At 36.5% G+C, this 26,219-nt stretch overlaps 2 protein-coding genes across 2 annotated transcripts in view; one reads left to right on the forward strand and one right to left on the reverse strand.

Moving 5' to 3' along the window:
• The window catches only part of ITGA4 (integrin, alpha 4 (antigen CD49D, alpha 4 subunit of VLA-4 receptor)), an 84,427-nt gene extending 60,829 nt beyond the window's left edge, over positions 1-23,598 (forward strand). The window contains 13 exon segments of the mRNA XM_014547157.1: positions 1,125-1,274; positions 3,843-3,919; positions 11,915-12,065; positions 13,364-13,459; positions 14,087-14,166; positions 14,532-14,621; positions 17,204-17,294; positions 19,278-19,385; positions 20,192-20,317; positions 20,928-21,047; positions 22,348-22,446; positions 22,817-22,936; positions 23,457-23,598. Of these exon segments, the coding sequence (XP_014402643.1) occupies positions 1,125-1,274; positions 3,843-3,919; positions 11,915-12,065; positions 13,364-13,459; positions 14,087-14,166; positions 14,532-14,621; positions 17,204-17,294; positions 19,278-19,385; positions 20,192-20,317; positions 20,928-21,047; positions 22,348-22,446; positions 22,817-22,936; positions 23,457-23,564 (1,416 nt within the window). The 3' untranslated portion in view covers positions 23,565-23,598.
• Positions 23,599-24,047: 449 nt separating this feature from the next.
• The window catches only part of CERKL (ceramide kinase-like), a 100,741-nt gene continuing 98,569 nt past the window's right edge, over positions 24,048-26,219 (reverse strand). Inside the window, exon 14 of the mRNA XM_014547160.1 lies at positions 24,048-26,010. Coding sequence (XP_014402646.1) covers positions 25,929-26,010 — 82 coding nt within the window. The 3' untranslated portion in view covers positions 24,048-25,928. The remainder of the gene's footprint in view (positions 26,011-26,219) is intronic.

A 26,219-nucleotide genomic window follows, 5' to 3' on the forward strand; every position in this document is an offset into this window, starting at 1 on the left:
GTCTTTTAGTTGTATTCTTGAAGTGGTTGTGCGAGGCAGCAATCTCTGTGTTTACCTATGCCGCTGTCTTGGTTTTTTTCCTATTCCTTTTCATTGATGGTGTCAAGTTACTATAGATATAATTAGTACAACATTAATTAGTATAATAGGGTGTTGTTGTTTTATTATCCATTAGAGATTATTAATTTATGAGCTTTGAAAATAATTTTTTGTTTGTTTTTTAGTTATTTTACTTTTTGTTTGCTTTTGCTTTTGCTTTTAGATGGTGATGTTTAAGCCATATTCCTATCCTGGGGTATCTATAGATAAATAGAAAACTGGCCCATCGCATTACTCACTAGAAAGGCTGTCAATTACAACTAAAAATTAGTAAGAAACTAAATTTATGAGAATGCATACAGAATATAAGGGATTCCGAATGGGCTACAATTTCTGTGTAATTGATAAATAAATTCAAGAGTTCTTTTCTTGTGAAGTGTGAAAACAATAATCCTAGAAAAGTTATAAAACTAGCAAAAAGATTCAGTATAGTGAATAGGATAAAATATTGAATATATAAAACAAGCAACTTTGCTATTACCATCCATAACCTGTTAGAAAGGATAATTGGAAAGGTCCATAAAAGGATATGTTTCATAATAAATGTGAAAGCAAATGAATCAAATTATATAAAAATACACTGAAAGATCTAAAAAGAAAACTTGAATAAATTGAGAGATTATATTTCTACAGTTCTATTAGAGGGCAATGTTAAATAGAATAAAATGTTCATTAGTACTTTGAAATGATCTACAATGAGTTTATAATGAAAAATGCTATGTTATAAAAAGTATGCATAGAAAATACCATGGAAGAAAATATGCTCAATGTAGACCTTTATATATTGTTAGATGGTTATAGTTTTTTATTTTTATGCTATTTTTGGGTTTTTTCCTAAACACATGAATGTTTTTGTAATGTGAAAAATATAGACATTCACATTTTTTAAAAATACTTTAGATTAAAAGGTAAGATTTTTTTACTTCCATGTGTTGTGTTTGGCCTTATGCAGGAAAGGAAGAGCTATTTTTTAAATTTACATTCTTCTCTTTATTTTTAATTCATATGGTTTTAAATTTCCTTAGAAAGATGTGCGAGACATCCTCAATCCAATTCAGATTGTAGCTGCTTACCACCTTGGGCATGATATCACCAGTAAACGAAGTATAAAGGAATTCCCACCACTCCAGCCAATTCTTCAGCAAAAGAAAGAAAAAGACATAATTGAAAAAACAGTAAGAATATTTTCTTTTATTCAAAAATTGTGACATGTAACTAAAAATTGTTTTTTTGAAGTAATACATAATTCTAGGAAAATGAACTCTAATTTTTTAAAAAATTGTATAAAACTTTTGTATAAAAAGATTTATAGTATATCTTGTTTTTCATTTTCATTTTTATTTTTTATATTTCCTTTTTTTGAAGTATTACATAATTCTAGGAAAATGAACTATTTTTTTTTAAATTGTATAAAACTTTTGTATAAAAAGATTTATGGTATGTCTTGTTTTTCATTTTCATTTTTATTTTTTATATTTCCTTCAGGATATTGAACTGGATATTTTAAAATGTGCATTTAGTCATAGCAGTGGTTTCTCATCCTATATAATAAAAGGCTAATATGCAAATCAACCAGCAGAATGACTAGTCGCTATGACGCAAACTGACCACCAGGGGTCAGACGCTCAATAGAGGAGCTGCCCCCTGGTGCTCAGTGCACTCCCACAGCAGGAGCACTGCTCAGCCAGAAGCCCGGCTCACAGCTGGCCAGCCCAGCAGTGGTGGAGCGAGCCTAAGCCAGCAGTCGGACATCCCCCGAGGGCTCCCGAACTGCAAGAGGGTGCAGGCTGGGCTGAAGGACGTGCGCCCCCCCACCCCAAGTGCATGACTTTCATGCACCAGGCCTCTAGTATACTACATAAAATGTTAATTTTCTCTCGATGTCTTGCCAGGAAAGAAAGTATATTACTAGAGAGCACTCATAGTGGGAGTGAGTTGCGTTCATGAGTTGGTTATTCTGTGTTATCATGTGTGTTTAGTTTATCTTCCTCTTTTTCTGTCTCTTCTCTCCCATTTGTGTCTCCCTCTCACTCACCCCACCCATGAATCACTCATGTCTTGTTAGTCTAATTCCCTTGCTGGGTTTTGCTCATTTATAGGCATATGTATTTATGTTACACAATAGTTTCTCTTTTAAAATTTAACTGTATGGTTTCTAGTCCCATCCCAGCACTGGCTGCATTTTGGGATGGATCCTGCATTCTAACCAGTGAACTGCTTTTTCCAGTTTATCTCAAAATATATCAGATTCACTGACCGAGTGTGTATTTCTGGGAGTCCAGTTGTTCATAACTTTTCTATCCAATGACACAAAGACATAGTCAACAGGATGTTTGGGGACATGGTAAAAACATTCATTAAAATGTTCGCTAATGGCACACAGAGTGTAAAAGATAAAAGGGACGTTTTACAGCCTGTGGACTGAAGGGTCCCAGGTTCAATTCCGGTCAAGGGCATGTACCTTGGTTGGGGACACATCCCCAGTAGGAGGTGTGCAGGAGGCAGCAGATCGATGTTCTCTCTCAGTCTCTCTCCTGTCCTCTGTAAAAAATCAATTAAATATATATATTTTTTTAAAGGGACGTTTTAAGGTCTAGTTCATTTCCTGTCCCAACAAAATTGCCCCTAAGTCACTTTGAAATTTGAGCTTACAATCACCAATGTCTAGTCTACAATATTAGATTGAATAAAGATAATAGCTTAAGAGCAAATTTTCTTTATACCCATATATAAAAATATTTCTAGAAGTTAGTTTTTTCAGTCTTCTGTTTGACTTCACTTTTCAATAGCAAGTACCTTTAAATGTGTTTTATTGTAAGTGCACAAGCCAAAACCTAAACAGTTTGTAGTTATAATAATTAACATTTTAACTCTTATAACAACCTGTTTTATAAGTAAGAGTGATAGAAAAAATCGTATTTACCTAATCATTTAGAGAAAGATTGACACTCTCCTTGTGCTGCCCCTGTATAGGCAGTCTGTGATCTGACATGCAATTTGACAACACTCTAGTCCTTTGCCATTTCATGTACCTGGCTCATTTCTCTGAGTTTCCAGATTTCTTTCTTTTCTGCATCTCATTGTTTTTCACCTTTGCCTCTCATTTTTCTTCCCCCCCACCCCTCCCTGCTCTTTCTACGTTTTTTCTTTGTCTAACTTTTTAAACTCAGGTCTTCCATGTACCTTATAGTATCTCCTGGTCCTATTAAAATGCTCAGAGGTATGATATGCTATCATTTACTTTTGTTCAATGTGTTCTTAAGGTGAAATTTCTAAATTTCTACAATTTGTTTCTTTTCAACAAACATAAAATCGCTGCAAAATTAAGTGCCAGGCCCATACATAGTAAGTGGAATCAAAGCATCAGAAAATTAAGAAGAACCTGACAAAGAACATCTCGGCAGCATGGGTTTTAAATACTTACATAGATTACCACCAAAGTTTGGTTTAAAAATTTTTCTTACAACTATTATGAAAGAAAAACATCCTTTTTCCCACCTAACAAATTTAGTTTTTAAATTTGCCTATTAGAAGAACTTAGTTCTTTTAGTCCAATAATTATTTTTCATTTAAACCTACTAATTAATTCTCATATTGAACTCCTCAAAAAATGATAAAACGAGTTATCAATCTGATTTATTAATTTTATTCTTCTCATGTATCATAGATGTCTATTTTTAAAAAAACAGAAATATGCCTACTAACTGAACTAACAATAAAATACTGTCATATTTTATTTCCAGATAAACTTTGCAAGGTTTTGTGCCCATGAAAATTGTTCTGCTGATTTACAAGTTTCTGGGAAAATTGGATTTTTGAAGTAAGTCTAGTTTACTCTTTGTTATTCATCAAGATGGGATCATGGGTGTGCATGTGGTTTTCAAAGAGAAAATGCCTAAGAACTAATACTTGGGGGTTAGCAGCATTTAAAGAACTGGAAAAGAACAGGATTCAACTGAGAGAGATTATCACTTTTCGAAAGAACAAGAATATGTGAACACCAAGGCTTTATGAAGCATGTCTTAATCTTTTGTTGGTACCTAAAGAGATATTTTAGGATTTGACTGCTCAAGTCATCCTCATTAGAATTTTAGTCGTGTTTTAGACATTTGTCAGTGCCTCTTACTACTAGAGTTTTGATGGCAAAATGAGCTAACCTTCACTACATGATGCTTAGTTTTGTGTCACTCAGAAAAATGATTACATAGTTCAGACTGATGTATAAAACAAAGAAATTCCTAAATATATATGACACCTTTGAGAGGGAATAAACCCTCTTGTTCTTCTAAATTCAGAGAAGGGGAAACAGAAGAAAACTTATGCAATGTGCTTAGAATAGTAGCTAACATGTAGAGAACACTAGAAAACTGTTGACTGCTGTCATTATTTTATTATGGGAAATAAACCATTATCATTTTGTCATGTTAGATCCCCTATGTTGAAATTATTTTGCATATCAGAGGGCAGACATGAAAATGAGGATCAGGGATAGAATGCACGGCGCAGGTTGAGGGATGACGATGTCTGGGAAATGAAGGAGGAGAAAGAGGCATCAGTGACAGGACAGAAAAAATGGGAAATTATATTGGGAGGTAAGTCTACAAAGGCAGCACGTTTAATGGGGGCATGTTGCATTTGGTGGGACTTCAGCTCTCCAGGAATACTGTGAAGTGCTCTACACATTCCTGACTTGTGAGAATGCTTGGGGGTGGAGGAGGTGAATTGTGCACTTCACAGAGAAAAGAACTAAAGATTAACTCTTGGGGGGACAGTTTTATTTAAAGAGCTTAACACAAATAGGGAGTCCCTGTAGGACACTGAAGAGAACTAAGAGGAAAACTGAGTACACTGTGAAATAGCCACTATAAAAAGAGGGACTTCATATTGTAAAATTTGTGGAGAGACCAGATAGCATAATGACTGAGAAAGCTCATGGGAGTTGGCATTTAAAATGTGACTTGTGGAAAAAATATCAGTGGCAATTTGTAAGATGGAAATTTCAGTCTAGTAGTAGCTGAATGACAGGGAAAGGGCTTAGGGAAGAAAATATACTGGGAACAAGTGGCTTTATCATGTTACTTAATCATGCAGAGGCAGGGAAAGAAAGAAATTGGAGAGAGAATTTTTCTACTTAAATCCAAGGGGCACTTTTTGTACCTATTTGAACTCTCTGAAGCATTTGACAGCTTTTCACTTCCTCTTTTGAATGTCTTTTGCTTTAATTTCCATGATGACACCCTACTCCCTTCTCCTTTTCTAGCCTCTCCTTCTCAATTGTCTTTGGAGATATTTGATTTGGGCTCTATTGATTCCCCAATGGTTTTCTCACCCCTTTCTCACACTCCCATATTTTCCCTGGCTATCTTACCTACAACTGTGACCTCACCTGGTCTGCCTACACTGCGAATGCCCAAATCAGTGTCTCTGAGTTCCACACCCACACATCCAGTTGTCTATTGGACATGTCCTCTGGAGCTCAATCTGCATTCTTCCCCCTTTCTTAACCCTACTATTCAATAAGTTAGTAAGTCCTATAATAACCACATAGATGTTATTGATGGGGGTTTTTTTCATCATAATTCTGTCTCTACTGCTATTGCTTCATGCCAAGCACTGAATATTCTACATAGCTCACAGGCTTTCCTGCTTTCTCAACTACTGGTCTCCTATTTTAACATTATTTTAATCCCTCTACCATGATGTTTCCAGAGTGAGCTTTCTCACATACACCTCCGATAACAGTGTTTCACTGGTTCATTATAACCTAAACTCTAAACTCCTTAGTGTTTTCTCACCAACTCCCTGGGACTTAGAGTTGCTTTGCCACACCTTGCTCTCCCGAACTCTGAATGGTTTCACTTCTTGGTTTCACTTCTCCAACGTATCTACTTGATTAATTTTTATTTATCTTGCAAATCTCAGCTGTTTCCTAGGTGAAGTCCCTTTTGTCTCCAGGTACATAAACCTAAGTCCTCCTGTGCCCCTAGTCCCACTGCACTTGCCACTCACTACCATTATTGTCTGTCTCCACGCCATCCTGGAAGCTGCTTCAAGGCAGGTTCCTGTCTTTTCATCTTTGTGTTGACTTTGCCCCAAACAATATCTGGAACACTGTCAGTGACTAATAGGTGTTTGCTGAGAATGGAACAAGGTTCTAAAAAAACAACAGTATATAATGAGATCGACTCAAGTGGAGGAGTTAGCTTTAGGAAGAAATTAAAATTGTCCTTATCTTGAGCTGAACAGGTATGAAAAGATGTTTGACATTAATTAAGAAACTCAGTGTGGAAGGAAATAAAATGTAGAGAATTCATGGATGGCCAGAATACAAAAAAGTAGGCTCATCTATGGAAAGTGGGGGTCTTTAGGATAGATCTGGGAACGTGAAAGGCATGGGGGAAAAAGCTCAAAATAGCTATTATGATAAATGGGATAGGAAGTCAACTAGGAATGAGTGAAAAGGTTCAAAAACAGTGTTGAGTACCCTGCTGGGTAGGAACACATATGGCAGAGAATAAATTAATTCTTTTCACTTAAGCAATGCCAGTATAGCCTTGAGCATCCACAATTGAGGGCCAAGAAGCCCTAACCTATTTGATTAATAATTGGACTTTATACTTAATTATCCAGATTGGCTGTTCTTCTAGTCCAAAAACAGTGACTACTAACTACTTTGCACCCCAGCATGTAGTGTGCTGCCTTTGTTGATGTATTAGCTGAAAAATGTATAGCCTTCCCATTTGTGTATTTATTTTCTTCCTAAAATGCTTAGTGTTCTTAGTGTTTTTGCTGCCATGGGCCTTTGATAAGTAGAGTTGTGTGTGGGAAAGCTTATCTCAGCTACAAATAGTAGTGTTTTATTTTCTTAAATCAGAAACTCCCACTGTCACCTTTGTCATCTTTCATTGCAAATCCCTCTGACCTATTAGAAAATGGGACATTAAAATTTGTACAGAAATTTACCAAGAATGCTTCTTTTCGGAATAATGAAAATACATCTTGAATTAAGAGGTCAATATTAATATAATCGAATTGTTATTTTTTATTCATTATGTATTTTTTCACAATAAGCTATTACATTATGGTTAATTTGCATCATTAATTTGAAATGATACTATTTCTTAACATCTAAATATCAAGTCCATTATAATTTTAAATGGCAGGCAACTGAGGGTACAGCCGTGTTTCTCAAGCTGTGGCCTTTGAGTCACTTTTACGAGAATCACTTAGAAATGCAGGTTTCCTAGACCCCCAGACCATCCAAATTAGAAGCGATGAGGACCAGGCCAGAAATGTTGTTTATTAAAGGGGCTTCAAGGGTTTCTTATTATACTAAGATCTGTTGGACCTGCAAGCCATCTGCAGCAGGCTACATGTTGTCAAATAAGTGACTCATGCATCTGGACACAGGTACATATCAGCTTACATTATACTTTATCCTACCATCTTAAAAAACGTTAGCCGGGAAGGCACTAATTTGTGTTATCTAGGCAAAGTACATTCATTAGACTAAGACTTGGGGTGCATTTCTTGAAAAATAAAACAATGTCATTCACTCAAGAAAAACATAGTGCTTGGTGCTAAAATACATCATTTTTCTATTTTTCCTCTCTCACTTATTAAGTTGTGATTCTCTATGTACACAGTACCTTGATTTGTTTAAATTCCATGGATTCTAGGCTGCTTGGTAAATTTCAAGTCTGCATTATGCGTGTTCTAATGAAAAATGAACTCTGATTTCTGGGGAGAGCTCTGGTGCAGCCTTGTCGCACTTGCAGATGTGCACCTGGTCCTTTGTTATGTCTCCCATACAAAGCTGGTGGGTATCATTCCGACGGCACCTTGTTAATGAATCAAGATACAACATGATGTATATTTTCACAAAAAGAGTAGAATCATAATTATGACTATGTGACAAAATAGCTTAAAAATGGAAACTAAACCAGGAGTCTGGCTGCTGAAATGTGAACATTGTGTTTCTCTTTAATTTGCTGTTGTCTGGGAACCTGGCTGTTTATGCAACGCTTTCACCTTCTGTTGCTTGTCTAAGTGCCAGCTCCTTTCCCAAAGGTGTTCGGTGACTAATGCTTTGGTTACGTGCCAGAATATTTTACAAACGTCTATTTCTAGGCAGCTCTTCTTCAAGTCTTAATTAAACTTTAATGTCAAGCTGAAGTTCACTTTTAGAACCTCCTAGGCTCCTTCCGTTGTAACATGATTAGAGAACAGCGGGGGGAATGCAGGACGGCCATGTTCCTGCGCATTTCTTCTCTGCCGGTTAGCACGGTGCCACCAAGCAGATGCGTGCTTATGTAACACGGTTTACCACACAGGAATGGGTGAATCACAGCCCTTCTCTAAAACACGCCGTCACGGAGTCAGATTGTTCCACCCTGAAAAGGTTTAGAATGACGGCTTTGTTAGTCACTGCACATCCTTCCCGAAACATCCAGCTTCTCGCCAGGGGTCAGGAGCTGGGGAGGCTGCACGTGGGCACGTTCTTCATTCCTTTCTCCTTGATGCCTCCGGGACCAGCCAAGGAACTGTGAGGCCTAGAGAGGCATTTTCTCTAATTCTGTATCCCAGGCTGTTTGAAGTGAGCCTCTGTGGTTGTCAGAATAACACAGAATAGATTTTAAACACAGTGATATTATTTTGTATGCTTATTAATTACACTTATCCATCAGACTGCTCAATGGCAGAAGCTGGCACACTTTTTTCCATCAAGGGACAGATAGTGACTGTTTTAGGCTTTGTGGGACGGAGATCTCGCTCAGCTACTCAACTCTGCTGGCATCCGTCGTGTAAAAGCGGCCACAGATGAACGAGCGTGGCTGCGTTCCATGAAGCCGCTATTTACAAAACCAGGCAGAGGTCTGAACTGGGCCTTCTGGCAGCAGTTTTTGAACCCCTGCTCATAGTATGCTTGCTTTTTATATGAGAGTTCTGTAGTATATCTTTATTTTGGGTTACTTAAATATAGTTCCTTATGGTATATTTTGTTATTTAAATACAGTTAGTATAATTTAAGCTGGTTGCTAAAATAAGCCAAGATGTAGCATTTTAAGGAATTAATTCTGGGTTACAAACCATAAGGGTCTGCTCTTAGAGAGACCCAACAGAATTACATAGATATGTTCACCAAGAGACTGTAATCGAGCCAAACTAGAAATTGCCGGATAGTTGAATGGATAAATACAATGTGAATGGATAAGTAAAATGTTGTATATTTACAAAATGGAATCTACACTAATAAAAGAGAAACATGGTAATTGGCGTACGAGCTACCCTTCCCATTGGCTAATCAGCATATCCTTATGCAAATTAACTGTCAGCCAAGATGGCGGCCCCTGGCTGCTGGCACCAGTTTTCCCACAGCGCCTGGAACCCAGGCCTTCGCTCTTCACCAGACGGGGCCGGTTGGGCGGGCGAGGGGCTTAGCTCCTCGCTCGGTCCTGGATTGGAAAGGGTGCAGTCTGGGCTGAGGGGACTCCCCCACTTCCCCGTGCATGAATTTCATGCACCAGGCCTCATATGTATATATATGTATATATATATCAGTGAGAATAAACAATTCACAAGTCAATATAGATTAATTTTACAAACAAACTTTTAAGTAAAGAAGGCCTGATTATTTAAATTTTGAGTAAAGAAAAATCACATACTTTATGAATTCACTGATGTGAAATATAAAAGTGGGCAAAGCCAGTCTGTACTGGTAAAAGCAAGGCAATAGGTGGGGGAGGTAACTGGAGGGAAGTGCTTATTTCTAATGGGACTGGTAATACCTTTCTCTTGATCTGGGTGCTGGTTTCATGCCTGTATTTAGTTTGTAAAAATTAATTGGGCTGCAACTTGGAATATGTGAATTTTGCTATGTTTATGTTCTACCTTGATAAGTTTAAAACAGGAAAAAATCAAGATAAGAGGGGAAGACCTTTTACTAGTAGGTATTAAGTAAATGGTTCCATTTCTTAGAGTTATACTAAAGGTATAAAAGTGGAGAAATGTGCCCCAAATTATAATTTTGTTTTCATTCTGAAGCTCATGGAAATTAATAATTCATTCCTCAAAACTATACACTTTCGTATTGATGCTGCCATTAATTTCTTGGTCAATTGAGTAGTTGTGAATGCAGGGTACAGGTCACATGAATGTAGTATAGAAATGCTTACTTTCTTAAGGAAACTTTCTAAACTTTAAAGTGCTAAGTGAATGTTTTACCTTTTGTGTAGTTATGATTATTGTCATCTGGTCTTTTGCTTTGGGTCACACCCTTATCTGGTTGAACTACTATTTCTAAATTCTTGGATATCTAGGAACATCTGTCTTTAAGGAAAGCTTATAGAATCATAGTGTAGCAAAAGTCTTCTTTAGCATTCAGCTCTTCTCAGTCTCTCATTGGTAAAGAGAATGGGCTGTGTAAGTGAAGAGATTTGCATTTGCTTTGAAACTTTTTAGCTGTGAGAGACCTTGAATAAGTCTTTAAGCCTCCAGTTCCTCATCTATAAATGTGTTGCTCTGAGGATTCCATGACCCACATCTTCAATGAATAGTAGTTATTACAGGTGACGTGATTGAGGCTTAAAAATGTTAATTACACCACCCCCCTCCAGAAAAACGGGGGCCAGAGCCAGAAGTTGATCTCACTCACGTGTCTAGATTTGGGGCGATCTTCTCTTTCCAGTTCACAGCACAGTGAGGCACTTCTACACGTCTGTTAATTTGGTCTCATTATCCATAGAGGTGACCAGCCTGTCTTATGAAATGGATTCTACTCTACAGATCTCAGTTGGATTCACTTGCTGAGAATAGCCGTCCTTTCTCATGCCATGCTCACTTCCACCAAAACATGTTGTATTTTGGTGGCAATACTCTTGTTCTCCTTTTCTTCCAGTTATCCCCATTCTCCCCTTTGGTTTGGGCAGCAGCTAATTCAATGTCTATTCAAGAATAAAGAAAGATAGGAAAAACATACTTTGCTTTTAGAAATATGTTGCACAATAATGAGGAAAATGTGTTAAAAGTATAGAACCAAGAAGTTAAGCAGAAAAGAAGTATTACCGAGTGAGGAATCTCAGAGGGAAAACAGGGGAGGTGGGTGGGAGGTAATCAACCAAAGACTTTGTATGCATATATGCATAACCCATGGACACAGACAATAGGATCGGAAAAGCCTGGGGCAGGGCGGGCTGGAGGAGGTCCATGGGAGGGAGGGGGCAAGACGGAAGGGGGACATATGTAATACTTTCAACAATAAAGATTTATTTTAAAAAAAGAAACAACCAATGAAGGCAAAAAAAAAAGTATAACAGCAGACTAGTTTAATTATAACTAATTAAAAAACTTTTCTCCAGTAATACATGACCAAATTTATTTGAACTAAGGGAAATTGAGTTCTTTTAAAAATAGATTTGCATCTACTTGCATGTGGTCATTTCCCTCTGATTGTTTTTTTCAAATTAATATTTTATGTTCGGGATAAATAAATGAAGAGATGGGATTTTTATTTCCAAATTAGAACTAAATAATAGTACTTAATTTTTAGCCAATGAAGGCAAAAAAAAAAGTATAACAGAAAGCAGACTAGTTTAATTATAACTAATTAAAAAACTTTTCTCCAGTAATACATGACCAAATTTATTTGAACTAAGGGAAATTGAGTTCTTTTAAAAATAGATTTGCATCTACTTGCATGTGGTCATTTCCCTCTGATTGTTTTTTTCAAATTAATATTTTATGTTCGGGATAAATAAATGAAGAGATGGGATTTTTATTTCCAAATTAGAACTAAATAATAGTACTTAATTTTTAGGCCATACGAAAATAAAACCTATCTCGCTGTTGGAAGTATGAAGACATTAATGTTGAATGTGTCCTTGTTTAATGCTGGAGATGATGCATATGAAACAACTCTGCATATCAAACTACCCACTGGTCTTTACCTCATTAAGATTTTAGATCTGGTAAGTATTGAAAACCACAATAGCATGATACTACATGATATTTTGCTTAGTTTTTTAGAGATGTAAATGGTATAAATCACTTCATCAATTTGAGGTCTAAATATCTGGCATTTCTTTAGACATCCCCTTTGGCTTCCAGTAATTTTAAGACTTTCTCATGCCCCTGATCAAAATGACAAGTTCCTTGGAATCCGAGATCAAAAAAAGTCAGCCTCCTGCTTCCCAGAAACAAAGGCCTAGTTATCCAAGCCATTGCTTTTCTCACTAGTACGTCTTCCTGGTGCTTGGTGCTGCTGCTCTTGGTTGGATTCCTGCACAAGCAATATTGGTCCTCCCTGCTGGACTCCCACACCCAGTCTCATACACCCAGTCTTGCTCCCAAAGGACCTCTAAACATGCCACAAATCCAAAATTGTCACCCCTCTGCATTTGAAGCTCATACACCCAGTCTTGTTCCCAAAGGACCTCTAAACATGCCACAAATCCAAAATTCTGGTGTTGACCAGATTTTAGGCAAGTTTTTCCTTCCCTGAAAGGGTTCAAAGCACCTGGAGATCTTTTCTTACCTCCGTGCCTCAGTTGTGAGCACTTAAATCCACTAGTGAGGTATTAATAAGGTTGAATTTCAAAGACAAAAGCCTCAACTTCTTTCTCCTTTGATGCTTCTCTATTCCTTCACAAACTTACTCAGATATTATCCAGAGACCATTTCCTCACATTAAGGGCATTTTGAGAGGCCTTTGACCTCTCACAAAAATCTATTCCCCCTTTCCCTAAGGGGTTAAGAGCTTGTTTGCACTAGTAAGAGGGAAAACTCAAATATTCAGGGAAATACATATCTGTACAAATACATACAGAGATGTATATCTCCCTGGAATATTGGGATATGTATATGTGCGTATTTATACTATGATGATTCCAGTTATAGCATTATATACCTTTAACACGTTCTCACATCCCACACAGAAGAGGGATATGAAACACAGACCTTATGATTCCTTGCCTCATGATTTTACGAGGAACTGGGCCTTGAATTAAATAAGGATACACAAACCTGGATGAAAGCCTCAAGTCCAGAAATTATTCTGTGGAGAATTTACATGAATGTTAGAATAAACCTAGACACATATGTACACATTATATCATTTGATTACATTTCTGTTTATTCCAAAAATAGTTGTCTAGGAAAGTAAATTCTTTGGGGATGTTTTTTCAAAAGCCATCCTTAAACATGGGTTACAAACTTCTTGTTCCCTTTTCTACCTAAACCAACTGATTTTGTTTGTTTGTTTATTTAGGAAGAGAAGCAAATAAACTGTGACGTAACAGACAGCTCTGGCATAGTAAAAATTGACTGTAATGTTGGTTACATATATATAGATCATTTCTCAAGGGTAAGCATTTAGCATTTATAATTTTTAATACAAAATTTTTCTATTTTTTTCCATGTTTATGATGCATACAAATATATAATTTATTATTATTTTCTTAGGGTAAATAGCTAAGTGATCAAACCAAAACCAACTGGGCTTGAGACCTTTGAGATCGTGTTTATATTCTTGGCAATGTTCTTTTTAAAAGGTGGGGGGGGGGGCGTGAATGTGTCGATCAGAATTCTGCTCCCGTGTCACCCCTCCCCAACACTCCCCCGCCCTGCCCCAGGTGGTCCTATCTGCCAGGCATGTTACCTCCGCTATACAGAAAGGTGTTTCTAGCAAGAGTCCCCCCTCAAGTTGTTAAAGCATCTCCGATTCTGTCTGTCTGGACCTGGCCGTCTTTACATTCGGAGGAGGCTTTGTCTCTGAATGTCACTTGTGGAAATGCTGGTGCTTTCAAGTCGCCACAAACCCCAACCGCTTCCCTGTAGCTCGCTGTCCAAATGGGGGGTAGCCTGTGTTTCTAGAACATCGTTTAGACAGCTGGGCATCCCACAGGGTATAAACTATTAAGAAACATTCAAGTTCAGATGATCAACATGTATTAGATTGTTCTTTAAATGTGCTTTCCTTCTCTGTGTGCAGGTAGATGTGAGCTTTCTGCTGGATGCGAGCTCCCTGAGCAGAGCAGAAGAGGATCTCAGCATCACAGTGCATGCCTCCTGGTGGGTTTCACTGTGAGGAATAATGGTGCGGAAGGAAACAGACCCCTGACATTTTTGGGAGGGGACTTTCAGGAAACCATGGAGTGTCCCATTGTCTGCAAGAGAAAACTTCTCTTATGTGATCTAAGACACAAACCTTTAACCAGCATAGGAGAAAAAAACAGTGTGAATAATGAAAGCAAATTTCTGCCAACCCCGTCATAAAAATGTCTGTCACAACCACTTTTATCCCCACTCCCCGAAAAGCATTATTTAAACCCACCTCCAAGTTTATAAGGTATACATGGTATAAAACTAGTTCTCCGCTGAAGATGGTGTTTGTACCGGATGCATTCTAACAGGGTGTTTTCTGTTTGTTTCTGTAGCAAAAACGAAGGGGAGATGGACCATCTGAAGCTTAACAAAGTGACTTTGGCAGTACCTCTGAGGTATGAAGTCATGCTCACTGTGCACGGGTAAGTAGACACTGAGGCCTCCTCTAGAGAGGAGAGCTCATTTTAAATCTTGTAGCTGCGTCCATTATTAGTCTAAACCCATGGTCAGCAAACTGCGGCTCGCGAGCCATATGCGGCTCTTTGGCCCCTTGAGTGTGGCTCTTCCTAAGCCTTAGGAGTACCCTAATTAAGTTAATAACAATGTACCTACCTGTCCATTATTAGTCTAAACCATATTTAAAAGACTTCTTAAAGATTCGATGCTGTTTCTCTTAACAATTACCACAGCAGTGTAGTCCCTTGCCCAGCTGTTCCTTATTTTACCCCATCATATAATTGTCACTGAGACCACCTCACACGAGTGCCCAGCTGGAGGGGATTTCTTGCAGGAAGAGCCTGGCCAGCCTTGCGCGGGGCGTGTCTGGAGGTCCCCAGCGCAGGCCCAGCCACTGGGAGTTGAGCAGTGCACATAAAAGACTTCTTAACCCTTTGCGGTCCAATGTTATTTTTTGAATTCAAACAGTCTGGTCCAAATTAATTGACGGGATTGAATGTTGAACTTTTTAATGTTCTTATTGCTCGACGTTGGACCTGCTCCTAGCGCCTGGTCTGTCGAGTCAGCCTCGAGGTTGGACCGAAAAGGGTTAAAGATTCGATGCTGTTTCTCTCTCTTAACGATTACTGCAGCATTGTAGTCCCTTGCCCAGCTGTTCCTTATTTTACCCCATCATATAATTGTCACTGAGACCACCTCACACGAGTGCCCAGCTGGAGGGGATTTCTTGCTGGAAGAGCCTGACCAGCCTTGCGCGGGGCGTGTCTGGAGGTCCCCAGCGCAGGCCCAGCCACTGGGAGTTGAGCAGTGCACAGTTTGCTTGATCATACTCAGTGGCTGTGGCAAGTGTGAAGTTTCAAGAATCTCAGGCTTGACCAAACGACTGCTCTCTAGAACCTGTGTAGGAGAGAGCTGTCTGCAGCTCTTTTCTGCTCTTAATAACTGTGAATCACAGAGTTCCTCACCCATAGCCCCAGAGCCAGTAGTCACTGATTCCTCATAATTTTAGTAATTGTTTCTGTGGTTCTGACTCTGATGCAAGGAAGACATGCATGAAGAAAGAATGAAAGGAGTCTTAAGAAAACCTTTAATGATTTTATTGGAAATTATTTAAGCTATTAATCTTTGTTTAAAAATACATTTGAATGCAATTGAAGATAAATACAAAATGGACAAGTGAGTTTTTCTTGTTGCTCTAAATATAAACCATCCCCAATAACTTTTAGCCACCCATAGGATGGCATAGAATTATATAAAAGTAAACATATCAGTGTCTGAAACTGATGAAATAGGGTAACAGGTTTGTGAAATATAAAACGCAAGGGGATAAAGGCAGCCATTTGAGGGAGATGAGGACCTAGAAAGTCAGTGGGAAGCAAAGAGAAGCAGTTGCACGTTTCTTGGTTTTGAATGGTGTCTTGCCTGCCCTCCTTCATTTTCCTGTAATGAGCATCCTCCCTTTTTTTCATTATCCACTTCTTATTATTTTGAGCAAGGGCTGTTCTGCAACTATTACCCTGCCTACTCTACATTTGAATATTTCTAATTTCTTACCTGTGTAATGGGTCCCTAATTTGCATTGCCTCATATCTGCTGCCAAATATAAGCAACTTGTGGAGTCAGGATTTCCCTAGAAAAGTATTTCTTTTTTTTTTTAAATATATTTTATTGATTTTTTACAGAGAGAAAGGGAGAGGAATAGAGAGTTAGAAACATCAATGAGAGAGAAACATCGATCAGCTGCCTCCTGCACATCTCCTACTGGGGATGTGCCCGCAACCCAGGTACATGCCCTTGACCGGAATCAAACCTGGGACCTTTCAGTCCGCAGGCTGACGCTCTATCCACTGAGCCAAACCGGTTTCGGCTAGAAAAGTATTTCTTAAAGTTCACTACTGACCATACATATTTATAATCACAGGTAAAAGAGTAACAACTTTGTGTTCTAACAAAAATTTTACCATACTTATTGCTGCTCAAATTGTTCCCCAGATCTGGGTTCACTACAAATAGCCAGCAGGAATTAGGAGATGGGAAGAAATAACTCAAAAAATAGGTAAGGTAGATTGAAGTATAGGAGCATATTGAAGTCATTGGGAAAGGCTAAGAATTTATATCATATTTGCCAGATTTACATAAATCAGTAGAATGAGCCATAGTGTTGGAAAGAGATACTGTCACCCAAGTCAGAGCACAGGGCTTTCTAATTTCATTAACTTCTTTACTAAAATTACTATCTTACCAAGAAACCAAAAGTATTTGATTGTGCTAAAGAAAGTGCCTATTGTCTAAATTATAGCATATTTAAGGGATAAGCTGTAATCCAAACTGTAGAGGAAGACTGTTTATATACCTCATCAAAAGAAAGACCATTAACCAAGTTCGAGTAGACTACATATCTCAAGTGGGGCCATGTGTCTTATGAATATTGGCCTCCTTGCACCTAGCACAGCCTGGCACCTGGCACACATCCCATATATACTTCATAAATAAATGAATGAGACTGTAACACTGAAAAACACACTAAATTTGAATTTGTTTCTATTAGGTTTATAAATCCAACTTCACTTGTGTATGGATCAAAGGAGGACCATGAGCCCGAAACATGCATGACAGAGAAAATGAACTTCACTTTCCATGTAAGAAAAGTTGGTTGTGTTGATATTTGTAACAAACTGAAAGAATGTGACTGGTGCATTGCTCGAGAGGACATCGTATCCCTGTGATGTCCCTCAGCCTTGGGCCGGCACAGTTTGGTTAGGATAAGGAAGGAGCTGCCACATGGGTACCCATGCCCTTTCCTCCCACTGTTCCTATCCCTCTTACTCAAGCCCACATCTCCTTACGGTACAGGTGGGAATGAGCTAGTAGGAACAGAGGTAACACTTGAAACTAGCAAAGTTATAGGAGGAAGAGAATCTGCTAGAGGTGCCTAGAAAAAACAAACAAACAGGATAGGCCAAGGGAAGGCATGTTTAGGTGCAAATCAGTGAACTCTCATCTTAGTTGAAGCATTTAAAGCCCTAAAATGACCAAGTAAAGTCAACTCCATTTAGGGTCTACTTGGTCAGCCTTTCAGGCCATAGATAGGTTATCTGTAGCAAGCGATGTCTCATTTATTCAATAATCTTTTTAAAAGGTAAAGAATAGTGTCATTAACCAGAAATATTGGTATACTAATATAAAGACAACTTAAAAATGTTTATTTACTATCAACTGATATTTTTGGTGCATAATGGATGTTGATGATTAGTAAATAATTGGAGATAATGTCCACAAAAATATTTTTTGAACCAAAAGTACTGCCCAAATATCCTTAGAGCTATGTAACAATCTATGGGGTGTGAGTCTGGATTTCGGTACATCATGATAGTTTGTAAGGCAATGCTTTTCAAAATGTGCATTCAGAATCACTTGGAGTGCTTGTCCAAAATGCAAATTCCTGGGCCCTGCCCCAGATCTGTGGAAGAAGAATGACCTTGAAATCCTATTGAGTACAGTCATTTTTGTTATATTATCACACAGCAGTATTGAAAAAATTTAGCCCTCTACTTTGAAGTCCTGTAGGTTTGGTGAGTCTGAGTAAGTATGAATACGTTCTTGGAGGTCTAAATGTTACCCGGCAAACAAGGATGGAAAGTATTGTAGGTTAGAATGATTATTTGCAGGCATCGGGAAGACTTGTCTCAAGGTCTGGGCACTGCCTTTGAAACTGCCCCGGGCTTGCATGGCTGAGCAATTACCATATGTCCCAAAGCCAGGGACACTTTCTTCATTTATATCATACGCATTCAGAACAGTATTGCAAGTCTGTGAGCCATGCTGTTTCATCCAGGTATTGTGGTACATCTCATTTCTGACTTTGTATTGGTTTTATAGTGAAGCTCTCAGGAGGCAATATTTTGGCCCAATTTCCTTTTACAGGGATCTGCAATCCCCAAATTTATCAGCAATAATGAAATACCACTCCCTTATGCATTATTCTTTAAAAACCTATTGAATTTTTTCTAAAACCGAATAACCTACCCCTTTGTGGTTTTCTGAGTGTATCAGCACTATAATAACCCTGAATTAAAATACATTTTATTCACTTACTGCTGACATCCCCTCTGCACAGAGTGGGTTGTGAAAACATCATAGGATTTAAATTAGAATACCTAGGTTTTGTCCCAATTCTTTTCATTTTTATCTTGGGCGCATCGTTGACTAACACCTTTTAGCATTTTTTTGAGCTGGCAAATAATTAAATGTTGCCCCATCTGATGGGATAGTGATGAGGACCGATTGGTCATGGCATTTTAGATACAGAATGTGCCATACAAATGTACACTGTTGATGTCTCTTTCTTTAGACTACAAGAAAACATCTGCCTGGACATTCTGTCCTAATTAATAGCAAAAGGAGAGAGCTGGGAGTAAAGACTAAAGGTTGTACTTCTTAGCAAATTTTTTTAAGTTCTCGCTGTCAACATTCTGTCTCCCTTTGTGGTGTAGCTGCCAACTACAAATCTCCACCACTAGAAATGTTTCATGAAACAGATGGGCTCGCCTAAGAGCTCATTTATATCTGTACTTACATTTATGAAAACATTTAACAGTTTCATTTTTTTCCCTTCTTACCAGGTTATCAACACAGGCCCTAGCATGGCTCCAAATGTTAGTGTGGAAATAATGGTCCCAAATTCTTTTATCCCCCAAACTGATAAGTTGTTCAACATTTTGGATGTCCAGGTAAAAATCTGTTCCCTCCTTTATTGTAAGTAATACTGCTGAAATGGAAATGTCTGTTAACTTCAATCACACTGTCAGCTATAAATTCACCCTGCATTCATTGAGTACACCTTGAATATTATACATTGCATTAGAACCTCTGCATTTGACGTATACAATAACAGAATTACGCTCTACTATTTCAGTACATTTTCTTTGTGATATGGACCTGTGGAAGTAATTTGATAGAATTTACCAAAAAACTTGAGACCACTGTTGGGGAACAAAATTAGTATTTCAGCCTTTTTTAAAGAAAGAATATTCAAATCACTACTTAAGAATAAGTATTCTTATGTTGTTGATTCCATCAGAATTGCTTTTACCTTCCCAGTTTCAAGACATGCAATCAATCAATAAGCCTACCAATTGGGTTTGAGTTCTAATTTTTTAAAATCTTACTTGAATTCCAAATTTAGATGTTAGGATATAGTGTCTAAAGCCCGAGAAATGTTGAATTTCATGCTAATGCTCAAATGCCCATTTTTTACATTGCCCTAATTTTCTGTAAGTTAAGGCCATTTGATTAGTTGAGGACCTATATTCAACCCTCTAAAATTTTTCTGAGTTTGTGTTTTTGCTGCAGAGATTTAATCTCTCCCAAATATCTGTCAAAAATATTTTCACACTTTCAGAAGTACTTGATATTTTTAGAAAAGGTAATCAAGCAATTGGAACTTCATTTTTATTGGAACTTTTAAAACCATGTAGCTTTTGTTGTTCTTTCCAATATTGAATTATAACACTTTTCTTGCTTCCTATCTTTATAGACTAGTTCAGGAGAATGCCATTTTAAAAATTATCAAAGAATGTGCACATCAGAAAAGAAAAGAGATACAATGGAGGCCCTAAGAGACATATATAAATTCTTTACGAGGACTGATAAGAGGCTATTGGTAAGTTTCAGTTTTTCATTTTTTTTGTTTTCCAACATACAGAACTGAAATGCTTAAAGTCAATGGGTTTGAGCTGTCAGTTGGGTTAGGAGAGAAACAAGGAATATTCTTGCATGTGAGGAACAGACATGATTAGAAATTTGAGATAGACCCAGGGTTAACTATAAACATTTTAATTATTTGTCTGACAAATGCCCAATCTGTGCCAGCCAGACATTTCTCCATACCCTCTTACTCTCATTTCACAAAGGCTACTCAAAAGAACTTTGACTCTTTTCAGTTAATTGAATTTATGGGGGGAAAAAACAAAACAAGCAATCCTAGCATTCAAATTATTCAACTTTTATAATAAACAGAGAACATCCAACTTGGCAAGATTCTGATTCGGAGTCTTTCTTTTTAACATCTATCCCAGACGGTTAGGTTCATAAGAACACATGCTCCAGTTCAAATACTTTGTTTTATAAAACAAACATTTGTTTAAATTGTTTAAAGTAAGATTTTTAAAATGCCACTAACAAAAACAGATCTTTAATTCCATGTAAATTATTTTAGCCATCTTCTAAAAAATGTTGAAATTTTAATGTAACTTTTTTGGTATTCTTTCAAGTACTGCACAAAAGCTGATCCACATTGTTTGAATTTCTCATGTAATTTTGGAAAAATGGAAAGTGGGAAAGAAGCCAGTGTTCACATTCAGCTGGAAGGCCGGCCATCCATCTTAGAAATGGTAAGTCCATACAGAATCTGCAAACTATATCTAAGTAGGATGGTATATAGGGACGCATTCAACAAATAAAATTTAGAGTGAAACTTAACTGTTTCAGTTTTTTTTCTTTATTGATTAAGGTATTACATATGTGTCCTACCCCCCCCCCACTCCCCTAGTGTCTGTGTCCATTGGTTATGCTTATATGCATGCATACAAGTCCTTTGGTTGCGGTTGATCTCTCCCCTTTTACTTTAGCTGAATACATTGTCTAAATGACATGGTTTTTAGTAATTAAATAGATAATTAAGATGTTTATTTTAGGAAGTATGTATAACTATTTATAGACCTTGATTAAATCAAAGAAGTTGACTGCCTTAACATTTTGTATAACCTTAAAGTTCTTTCCAAACTATTTTAAATTATGCTTAAAATCTAATATTGAATAAAGCTAAAATGTAAAATTGTCTTTAAAACACAATAACAAAAACACTTTTAAAACCTTCAAGAATATATTCTCATCTTCCCCAATGAATGCACATACTTAAACACCTCAATTTTGCATACAATTTCAAAAGTCCTTAGCGTCTGGGGATTCTGGCTTATAAGTCTCTGCATTAAATAGCAAAGCTCTGAGTTCATCAACCTACTGTTGTACCAGATTTTTCCATTACAGTATTAGGTAGACTATGTGTATTTGATCAGAGCAGCACAACGTAGAAAGAAAGAAAAAGAAGCCCAAGTAAAATGAATTTTAGGAAAGGTTTATCAAGTGAAGAAAGTCTTATTTTGGGGTTAAAAATTCAATACTCAGGGGAAAATACACTGCAAACTAACACATAATATTTAAATTATCTGCAAAGTGGCTATGTTTAATAAAAAATTTTCAACAAGCCCTGACTGGTTTGGCTCAGTGGATAGAGCATCAGCCTGCGGCCTGAAGGGTCCCAGGTTTGATTCCGGTCAAGGACATGTACCTTGGTTGCGGGCACATCCCCAGTAGGAAGTGTGCAGGAAGCAGCTGAATCGATGTTTCTCTCTATCCTTCTCCTTCTCCCTTCCTCTCTGTAAAAAAAAAATCAATAAAATACATTTTTAAAAAATTTTTTCAACAAAATGGTGCCATATTAATTTATACCAAGACTATGCCTTTATAATCAAAGAAAGCATTGCAATTAATTACAAATGGTGAAGTAAATTGTGGAACATTAATTATGAAAACTTCTAGATAGTATGTAAGGATCATGAGAAATTAGTTCTGTTAATATGTCTTCATAAAATAAACGAAAGATCTCTATTGATTCATAGTTTTATTAAACAGGATGAGACTTCAGCACTCAAGTTTGAAATAAGAGCGACAGCTTTTCCAGAGCCACATCCAAAAATTATTGAACTAAACAAGGATGACAATGTTGCACACGTAAGTTAAACTGAAACATTAAGACTATAGGAAAAAATAGTATTGCTAGGGTGTTTAGTCAGGAAAATAGATTTTTTACTAGATCATGGAGGGCTTGAAATACTTTCCTGAGAGTTGGTATTTTCCACACCTGGAAAGAGGGAATGACAGCTTTTTAAGGAGTTTAGGATGGATTGGAGGAAGAACCACAGAAAAAGTCCATTGTACTTACTGTTTCTGCTGATCAGTTACCAGCATTTCCTATGGTTATATTCGAACCAGCAAGAGAATGGGATGGGTTGTTCTAAATACTATTGGGGATTGAGGAGGGGCTGCAAAGGAAACGAGCAAACTTTTAAACTGGTGCTTCTTTATTTTGGTTAATATGTAGGTTTGGCTCGAAGGACTACATCATCAAAAACCCACACGTCATCTGACCTTAGCAATTATTTCAAGTAGCTTGATACTCGGACTTATTTTACTTTTGTTGATTTCATATGTTATGTGGAAGGTAAGCCTTTCTTTCATAATTACCAATGTTAACCCACTCAAAATGCCACCCTTGACTTTCGTAAAGCCAATTTGTGCCTCCCAAGTGAATATATAGTACTGATTTCACCATATTTCTCCTAACTTCCATATCAGAGTTCGAGAAAAATATGCCTTCTTTAAAGATAACTCATTTTAAAAAAAACATTTGAGAAACACTGCACATTATGTTGAATGTCAATTTTAGGGGGTTTACAGCTGCATTAGTAAGTCCTGCAGTAATTGCTCTTTAATCCCATATTTTCCAAATTAATTTTTACTGACTACATGGGACACAGTTTAAGAACTATAGCAGGTCCTCAAATGGTGTCAATTAACTCTTGTTTATATCAATTAACCTATGAAAAATTTGGTTTTGTTGTATGTTGTTTTACTTAAAGTTATAGAAAGTATCACCGATGTTAACTTGCCATTGACTGTCTAGATATTTTATATGAGTGTAATAACTGCACACTAGTGATTATACACTGATTTTTTTTCAGGCTGGCTTCTTTAAAAGACAGTACAAATCCATCCTACAAGAAGAAAACAGAAGAGACAGTTGGAATTACATTAACAGTAAAAGCAATGATGATGATGATGATGATTAAAGATTTCTTTTAAATTGAGAAAACTAAGACTCAGGTATATAATAAAGAAATTTAAGACATTGTTTACAAGAAACCATGAACTTTGCTTTGCCCAGAGTTCTTTTATGTACTTTTTACTCATAACCTTGTGACATACTATGTCTTAAGGCAAATGAAAAAGGTATTGTTTCAGTTATTAAATGGATATAAAACACTAAAACATTTAAGAGAAATAATCCCTTGAAGATATTTGGAAATAAAAGTGCATCTGAATTAATCATAAAACTTGATTGAAGAAATCTTGGACTTAAACATATATGCTTGCTTCAGCAAAATAAATTCCTAATCTTTGAGACTTGTTTGAATTATGTTCTTTAAAAATATTCAGCAGAATTTTTCAAGGAGCTGTTTCCTAATGAATGAAACAGCTCTTTGAAAAAATTCTGCTAAATATTTTTAAAGAAAGCATTTTACCTTTAAGCCCTTTACTTGTAATATATTTCCTATGGGCTTTGATCAACAACCATTCAGCGGTCTATGATTAATGGGCCTGAAGAGCAAACTTCAGACTGAACTTTTATACACTGGTTTGAGCTTAATGGGATGACTTCTGGGTAATTGTTGTTTATACAACTATGGATTTCTTTCTTCTTTCTGTACATACATAACTTTGAAATATACATATATGTTCACATAGGTATAAATCCATAAGTCTCTCCTGTAACAATTTTTTCAAGGGTACCCCAGAGTAAATTTTAAAAATCTACCATTAGTCAATTTTCTTGTTTACAAAACAACAGTACTTAAAATTCTAATTTATATTCTGAAACAGATTGTGAATGTTGCACTTTAACTGGTATATGTAAAATATGAAAACTGTACCTCACAAATAATTTTTTAAAATCAGAGCTTTGTAAAAACAGTGATTAAGGAGAAATCTATCATGCTGATACTCTGTAAATAGTAACTGGATATTACCCTTTTCTATTCAAATGTAAGTGTTAAATGCTTATAAGATCAGTCTCTTCTGCATGGAAATGGGGAAACATAATTTATAATTTTAAAATAGATTTAGCTTATATCCAGTGAATATAAATATAACATCAAAATTTCCATGGTTTATGTTTTAGTGATCAGTGAAACATTTTAAATTTTTATTGGTTATCTTAGATTCCTTTTTATTATTATATAATTTATATTTTAAAATTTTAAGACATTTAAAGATAATCTTTTGAATTATTTATTCATACATATGAACTAGATGCTGATCTTAGGATATAATTTCATCTGAACTGAGCTAAATCTGTCTTTATATGTATAAGAAGACGGTGGCCAAATTTTGAAAATCTGTTATAAGATGTGAACAAATAAATAAATTAGAGGTCAGTCTTTACTATTATGGAAAATATTCCATAGGAAATATTTATAGGAAGTCCCTGCCAAAAGCCATCTTCCTCAGACTACCTAGTTGCTGTATAAGTTATCCATCACGAAACCTCCTGTGAACTCTGTGTGCCAATACAATCTGATTACATTTATAATATTTAAAGTATACTTTTTTGAATAGAAGCCATTCAGGAAAATGTATAGAATCACTGGCGGAAAATGAACCCCAAATTTAGAATTTCTCAAGGATGATCCCTGAGGAAACTTAAATTTGGTTCTTTCCTATTCAGAAATGACAACATTTTAGGTGCTATTGAAAACAATGTTATAATGGCCAGAACATATGACTGTCAGGAGCAAGAGAGCACAGCTCCCTAATGGGCCAGATTCTGCCCGGTTAGATATTTTGCATAGTTTAAAATAAAATTTAATAAACTATGAATTTTAAAACCCTACCACTTTGAAGTAAGAAAATCAACTTACATTTTCAACTTTCAGAGAATATTCACAAAATTGGTACCATAACAACTTAAAAATAAGGAGAGATTCTTTTGGGGGGAAGTTGTTTAGTTATTAGAGAAATTTTGAAAATAGTATTTCTATTTCTGGTTAGATTGAGTTGTATAATTTTGAAATTTAACCTCACTGGACAAGTACCTCATTAGGAAAATCAGGGCATTCTTACATGAACTCTGGTCTATTCGTACCAGACTACAGGATATTTAACAACAGAATTGATGGTCCTGAAAATTGAAAGGATGTAAATTATTTCACTTTGGAATTACATATCTAGGTTAAAAAGTAGATATAAAGACATTCCAAAAAAAACCCAGAATTTAAATATTTGTTGGTATATTCAAACCCTCAATGCTAATTTTTAGCAATGTCAAAAGTAGCAAGCAATTTTAATTTCTTTTAAAAGATTTGTTTTTCCTGTTAGGATATCTGTTTAAAATATGTCCATTCATATTAAAATTTTAGTTCAGAAATATGTTTCTGTTATAAACAATTACATGTTACTTTGGAATCATTCATTTCTTCCATGCTTTCACCATAAAGATTGATAAGTCTTGGGTGTAATCTGCAAAGAATAAAATATGTGTAATTGATTATTTTATCAACCTATCATTCTGTTATTTTTCACACATATACCAATTGAGTACAGTGCTTAATACCAAGTGCAAGTCTAATGATAGCCAACAAAAACATACACATTCATGGCAGAGACGAAATCTAGAGAAACTGGGGCAGGATGTGTAATAAATCAGCACTGAATTAGTATAAAGCCTT

Source organism: Myotis brandtii, unplaced genomic scaffold (genome assembly GCF_000412655.1).
Source record: "Myotis brandtii unplaced genomic scaffold, ASM41265v1 scaffold112, whole genome shotgun sequence".
Taxonomy (NCBI): Eukaryota; Metazoa; Chordata; class Mammalia; order Chiroptera; family Vespertilionidae; genus Myotis; species Myotis brandtii.